The 7,469-nt window shown below is 33.8% G+C and overlaps 2 protein-coding genes across 2 annotated transcripts; both read left to right on the forward strand.

The window, feature by feature from the left end:
* The first annotated feature begins 2,873 nt into the window (after positions 1–2,873).
* Positions 2,874–3,608, forward strand: LOC115880810 (jerky protein homolog). Its single transcript, XM_030898105.1, has one exon. It carries the CDS (start codon positions 2,874–2,876, stop codon positions 3,606–3,608), a length of 735 nt encoding a protein of 244 aa, XP_030753965.1.
* Positions 3,609–3,650: 42 nt separating this feature from the next.
* Positions 3,651–4,610, forward strand: LOC115880812 (jerky protein homolog-like). The gene is made up of 2 exons (XM_030898106.1): positions 3,651–3,675; positions 3,844–4,610. The coding sequence occupies exons 1-2, from the start codon at positions 3,651–3,653 to the stop codon at positions 4,608–4,610; spliced, it is 792 nt and encodes a 263-aa protein (XP_030753966.1).
* Positions 4,611–7,469: the final 2,859 nt, after the last annotated feature.

Here is a 7,469-nt window from a genome sequence, read left to right on the forward strand (position 1 = left end):
ACACGTAGTTAATCAGGTAAATTACGTCTTAATTAACTACTTCCGAACCCTGCTTGACACACAGGACACCATGAACGCGCATCTAATGTAACCACTAAAATAAAATTGTCGTGCGAGTAAATTCCGTCAGAGCTCGCACGTTTAAAAAAACGCACGGACCCGCGTCCAATGTAACCGCGGGCTAAGTCTTCCTATTCAAAGGTCAGGGCCAGTCAACTGAGATATACGACCTTGAACGATCTGTTTTTGGGGTAGTAATTTCCTAGGGCGCTAGATGGCATATTTTTATTTTAATTTTTATAGTTGCCTAAAAATTGCGTACAAATTTGTTTTTATAGTTTTTTGCGGATGCAAAAATTTTGAAATTTTTAACACGATTTTTAAAATCCGTAACCCTTATTTTCCTATCTTTGAAATTTAACGTACCATTTGATACTATCATAAACCATAATCAAAAGCAAGTCTGGCTGATTTACGAAATTGGCAAATAGGTCTGGCGGCATCTTGAAAATTGCAAATTTTACAACATATTTGCTCTTATTTTCCCGGATTTTAAAATTTGTCACATGATAAATAATACTATAATTTAACCGAAAACACACTAAAATGACATAGCCGAGGACCTCGGCTCAGATTTCAGATTCCGCGTTTACAAATAGGCTCCGCCCAGACTAGTCTTACAGCGTTTTTAGACGGAGTGGACCGTCCGCGACGAAGCGTCCGGGACCTCGAGCAAGTACCATGAGTTTATATGAACGATTTCACATGGGTCGCGTATGCTCCGTCCGGATGAGTTATCTTGAAAAAACATCCGCGCGGACGCCGGACGGTCCGCTCCATCTGAAAGCGCTGTTAGCCGCAAATAACGGATGTTAACTTAAAATACTTTCCTTTTTTAATAACAGTAAACCAGTATTAACATCTAAAATATTAACATTTAATGCAATATTTTTTAGCTGTGTTGGCGCCTTATTAACATAAATTAGATTCACAAAGTTATCGTGATTTCAGAAATATTAATATATTCACAATAACTAGACTTATTAATATTTATTTAGGTCGAAATATTGATACACGAATCTGAATCAATTCAAACAAAAGTATATGAGTTATTAATGGGGTTTTCGACATTCAATTATTAATTAGAAAATAATTGACATTGACTAAAATGGAAAATATTGCGAGTTTACTTTTACTTAAACCTTGATCTTAATCTTTCAGTAATATGTACACCCATTACACAAGCGAAATACTTATTACTGCTACCTATTGCAAAGTAAAATAAATATTAGAAGATATAAACTTAAAGGCCAAAGTTGATCCTAAACAAATAGTCACTGTTGCTGTTAACCCTTCTGTATATGTTGTAAAAAATATATTATTAATATTGACATATCCTGCGTAAATCAAATAGAAGAGACAAACAGAAAATTCCGTAAAACACTTTTTTTCCCAAGATACTTAATATGTAAATATGGATTGTATTATAATGTATATTTATTTAATCCCTGGTATTTATTTACGAAGATTTATCAAAAATATTGAAGTCTCACGTCCACGTGATACGCGCGCATTATATATTTTTTTACAATAGCACAGTTAGTGATAAGCAAATACAAGCCTTACTTTGTTTGTTGTCCGTTGATTGAAAGAATTGAGAAGATACGCAACCTAATAGGCGAATTAGTGACAAGGCTGATTTGATTTCCCCTTACGTCTCAAGTGCTGTACGGTGGAGCCTCTACTCGTTCTGCAGCCAACGCATAAAACGTATTTTCTCTAATTCGGCTAGCGAAGGAATATCGAAGACGGTGTGGAACTGAAAGCGACAGTTGTTGCAATATTAAAATGTGTAATATCTGTAATACGTTTGACGAAAATATCGATGGATGAAAAATGCGGGAAAATGTATTCGTGTTCAACATAAAATATGCCAAAAAAATAAAAGTTCTTTTATAGGTACTGAATATTTCGTATGATCGAAAAAAAGATATTTAGTTGGATTGGATATGACGACTATTGACATTTATAATAATATTTTACATATGAAATAACAGCGATCTTCATTTCCAAGCCAAATCTGATGCCGTTTTTCGTTTAATCATATAATATTACATTAAATTGTTTAATGATAGAAAATCCGTGTTATTAACGTACTGTACCCAAAATCTTTAAATTTACGGATTAACCCGTAGTTCTGGCAACACTGTGTCGGGCAGGCACCCACTCTGTCGACTGAAAGCAGAACTACGGTACAGTATTCTATATCCGCTGCGCTGTAAATGACTATCAGCGCACAGAGGCAGTGACGCAGAGCTAAACTAAATCTCGGACATATAACGGTAACGCCAGCTACATCTCGGACATGTTTTGCGCCACAAAATGACCAATAAGCTTGCGCATCTTCTTATTTCTTCAATCAACGCCAAGACCAAAACTCGCTTGGTCTGGGTCTTGCAGTCTAATAAGTAGTCATGGTCTTGTAGATACAGTCTTGATCTTGCTGCAAGACACTTGCAAGTCTTTTAAATAAAAATATTTTATGTAATTTAATTGAAATAAAACTCTAAAGAAAGCAATTATTAGAATATTTGTCTGATATTTTTTTTATTTTTCAATATACAGTAGACTCGCGATATAGTGAACATGCTGTATAGTAAACTACTCTAAATAGTGAACAGACAATTTTTTGTTAATGTATTCTGTAGAATGAACAAAGTAGCTCTTGAAATAATGATCCCAAAAGCATTTGTTCGTCAACAAACACGTCGATACAGGAAAACGATTTTAAACGTTTTGTTTTCCTTTGTGTAATTGTATCACAGCAGTTTCTTGCGGATTGTGATTGCATCAGGTCGTTTCGCGGGTGAAGTATGGCAAAAAATAGAAAACATTTAAGCCTAAGTGATAAAGCCAAGATATTAGAAGACTTAAAGAAAGTTGTTGGGGTGACTGTTTTATCCAAAGAATATGGTGTTGCTAAATCTACCATATGCTCTATTCGAAACAGAAGGGTAAACATTTTGAAAAGGATCAATAATACTTTTAACGTACCAGGAAAAATGAAAACCTGCTTAAGACATTCAGAGTGTCCACGAATGGAAAAAGCTCTATATAAGTGGTTTCTAAAACAAAGAGAGAAAAATCTTCCCGTAACCGGTTTAATGATCCAAGAGAAGGCCAAGCTGCTTCACAATGAATACAAAGAATCTTCCTCTTTCCATGCAAGCAGCGGCTGGTTGCAAAAATATAAAAAGCGCTTTGGAATACGTTACTTAAAGATTTCAGGAGAAAAACTGTCATCACAGCCTAAGCTTGTTGATCCTTTCAAAAGATATCTAGAAGTAAAAATTAAAGATCTTCAACTGTCGAAAGATCAGATTTACAACGCAGACGAAACTAGCTTATATTGGAAGCTTCTTCCTGGAAAAACATATGTAGCTCGCGAAGAGAAAACAGCTCCAGGAAGGAAAACCGAAAAACAAAGAGTGACCTTTCTAGCATGCACAAACGCGGCAGGTACGCACAAATTAAAACCACTATATAGTGATTGGAAAATCCAAAAATCCTCAATCATTTCGAAATTTCAACTGTCCTGTTCATTATAGAAACTCCAAAGCTGCTTGGATGACAGCAGCAATTTTTAGAGAATGGTTTCACAAGATGATTCCAGAGGTAAGTTTCGCAATAGGAAAACATTTTAAATTATACCATTTTTACGAACAAAAACGACTTATTTCATCTGTGTAATTTTGAACCCTATAAATTTGTTTTTGCCACGATTTTTTTCCCTTTTTTGCTGTTCCTGCTTGTGATTTAAGGTTTTGTTTCAACTTGTTTCAGGTGACAAAGAGTTCCTACGTAGTCAAAATCTGCCAGTTAAAGCCGTCCTTTTGTTAGACAACGCATCAAGTCCTCCACCCCCTGAGGAACTAAAAAGTGATGATGGTTCCATTTTTACTCGTTACATGCCACCTAACGTTACTCCATTGATACAACCAATGGACCAAAATTCGATTCGTTTAACAAAACTGTTTTATCGCAAAAATTTGTTGTGGCAGATTATTGGTACCAATAAGGATATAGGAGAAACTCTAAAATCTCTTTCTTTAAAAGACGCCATTGTAAATTTGGCCCTGGCATGGAAAAATTTAAAGCCTGAAGTTATAGAAAAATGTTTGCACAATCTACTATCGCCATTAGCCAACGAAGATGATGATGAAGAAGAAATTCCTTTAAGTGTTCTAAGAAATCGAATAATGAATGAGGAAATCGATACAGTAAGATCAGAAATTGTTGATTTACTACAAGCCTTCAATCCTGAAGTCAACATTCACACTATGGATGTAGACGACTGGAATAAATATATTTTGCCGGATAAAGAATCTGAAGACCACAGCGAAAGCGATGAAAATTGTCAAGATCAAGAACGGGGAGAAGTTGAAGTAATAAGAGAACGTGTGACAACTGAATCTGCGATCAAATCTCTTAAGAACGTAATTCAATGGGTTGAAGAAAATGAAGTGGAATACGCCAGTCTGCTCGTTTTACAAAACTTAAGAAATGAAATGGTCCAAAAAGGGTTTATGAGACAAAAAACACAAACATAAATTACCTCATTTTTCGATAAAAAAGAATAAACTACTTTTTTATTAGTACATTATACTTATAACGTTTTTTTTCCATAGTTAATAAAGTTCGTTTACTAATGACAACTGTTGTTTTAGTGAATTTTTGGAATATTCCATATAGTGAACAAATCGATCCAGTGAACTGGCTTTGCATTAATTAGTTCACTATATCGCGAGCCTACTGTATTATACTGAATCGGCATTTCTTCCTTTAAAATTATTGTATGCAATATGAGGAAAATACTGTTTACAGAGTGTAATACATTGAAACAATAATTTTGAACAAATATTTCTACCATAACCTACCAAAAATTTTCCAATGTTAATTACAATAATTAGGAATCATCCCAATTCAATATAGTCATTTATTTTTAACTACAACCACACGACTGTGTTTTTTCTGTATCTTGCCTGGCTCCCGATACTTTTAGTTTTAGTGTAATTTGATTTACTCCAGTGAAATGCAAACAAACCCATGACTGCTCTATTGATGAAAAGCCATACACAAGGGGCAATATTGCTTTTTAGATTATAATTTGATGTTTTGCTAACTAAACTTGCTACACCTTTCAATAACTTTCAAACGAGGCGATTAAATGAAAAATCATATTAGACATTTTTTGAAGACCGTTCAATTTACTATAAGAATTTCTATTGAATTTTACAATATGCTGATTGTTAGAATGCAATTGTTTCCCCGTGTTATTTAAATGGGAAATAGAAAATCACGGTGAGATACCTCTTAATATTAATATTAAGAGCACAAACTTTACCAGAAATTAAGTCAGTCAAGTTTGCCCCCCGTATTAGAGGAAATTCAAAAATAAATATACCACTATTTTGCACACATTTTGCACAATTTTGCACATCATAAATTATATTTTGCACATTTACCTAAGAGAAACCAGGGCCGTTTTTTAAACGGGGGGCAAACTTGACCGTCCCCCCCCCCATTTGTTACGAAATTGATTTATTTCTATGTACATCGATTGGGCTAATTTTGCACAATTTTGCACACCCTTCTGACGAATGTTATAAGCGGTTGAAAATTTGAAATTTCCCCCCCATCTGTGACTAAATTGAATTTTGTTTATATCAAACCAATCGGTTAATTTTGCACAATTTTGCACACCTGTTTTTGAATTTTGCACACCATCCTGATTAAAGTTACGAAGGTTTGAAAATTTGCAATTTCCCCCCCCATCTGTCACGAAATTGAATTTTGTGTATATCAAACGAATCGGCTAATTTTGCACAATTTTGCACAGCTATTTTTGAATTTTGCACACTCTCCTGACAAAAGTTATACGAGTTTGAATATTTGAAATTTGTCCCATTGTATGTGAAATGTTCCATTTAAAAATACATAAGTATGAGTCATATTTCGAAAATGATAGATCTCAGCGACGACGTGAAAAACTGCACGGAACTTAGATTTCACCTTTTCGATAATTTATAGCTTGCATAGAAAAACATTTATGAAACTAAAGATTCTACACACAGATTTGTCCTAGCCCTCTTACTTCCTGAAATGCCTGGCAAATTTGAAAATTTTGCATTTTTCGACAACCCTCATATCTCGGTTATCCTATAACTTATCGAAAAGATGAAGTCTCGGTTCCGTACAGTTTTCTACGTCGCTGAGATCTATCATTTTCAAATATGACTCATACTTATGTTTTTTAAATGGGACAATTCACAACAAAATGAGACAAATTTCAAATATTCAAACCCTTATAACTTTTGTCAGGAGAGTGTGCAAAATTGGAAAGTAGCTGTGCAAAATTGTGCAAAATTAGCCGATTCGTTTGATATAAACAAAATTCAATTTCGTAGTAGATGGGGGGGAAATTGCAAATTTTCAAACCCTCATAACTTTTGTCAGGAAGGTGTGCAAAATTCTAAAATAGGTGTGCAAAATTGTGCAAAATTAGCCGATTCGTTTGATATAAACGAAATTCAATTTCGTAGCAGATGGGGGGGAAATTGCAAATTTTCAAACCCGCATAACTTTAGTCAGGAGAATGTGCAAAATTCAAAAACAGGTGTGCAAAATTGTGCAAAATTAGCCGATTCGTTTGTTATAAACAAAATTCAATTTAGTCACAGATGGGGGGGAAATTTTTAAAAAACGGCTCTAGTTTCTCTAAGGTAAGTGTGCAAAATATCATTTATAGTGTGCAAAATTGTGCAAAATGTGTGCAAAATAGTGGTATATCTCTTTTTGAAATTCCTCTAGTACGGGGAGCAAACTTGACCGACCTCCAGAAATTTTGTTTTATCATCGTGAACGATATTTTCACGGTAACTAAAATGAAAAAAAATAGTTTTTTATTGGTGCACCCTAATCCATATACTATTTGAGTATTAGCACAGATAACATGTTATTCGTGGTATTAGTAGAGTTTTCTATTGTTGTTAATAAAATAAGCTATGGTATTGTGTTATTAATTCGATGTTTAAAGGGACTTTATGCTATCAAACAATTAAAAAATTACCAGTAATTACGTAATTGAGATTTGATAATTAAGAAAATTGCAATTCATTTGCTAATGATCAAACAATTAAAACTACGCGATTTAGGCAAATGCATTCAACGATTTAAACGCTTAACGAGGGTTTGATGTAGTTTTTTATAAATTAATTAAATCATAGAATTTCTGACTATTGTTCAGGCTTTTATTATATATTATAAGACAGCTCTTTTATTAATTTGTTGGGAAGTTAATAAAAAAAATATATATTTTAAGCTCAGTTTGTCTTAAAAGAACTTTTTTTGGGTTAAATTTCTTGGCCTTTATATGCACACTGCACATGTATAGTTCATATCAAATAAAC

Source organism: Sitophilus oryzae, unplaced genomic scaffold (genome assembly GCF_002938485.1).
Source record: "Sitophilus oryzae breed Bouriz unplaced genomic scaffold, Soryzae_2.0 scaffold_165_pilon_pilon, whole genome shotgun sequence".
NCBI classification, from domain to species: domain Eukaryota; kingdom Metazoa; phylum Arthropoda; class Insecta; order Coleoptera; family Curculionidae; genus Sitophilus; species Sitophilus oryzae.

Bases quoted from the DNA above. Each gene is read 5' to 3' on its own strand.
- LOC115880810 (XM_030898105.1), top strand. From the start codon at position 2,874: ATGGCAAAAAATAGAAAACATTTAAGCCTAAGTGATAAAGCCAAGATA.
- LOC115880812 (XM_030898106.1), top strand. From the start codon at position 3,651: ATGGTTTCACAAGATGATTCCAGAG. The intron at 3,676-3,843 runs GTAAGTTTCGCA...AACTTGTTTCAG, and splicing joins TTCACAAGATGATTCCAGAG to GTGACAAAGAGTTCCTACGT.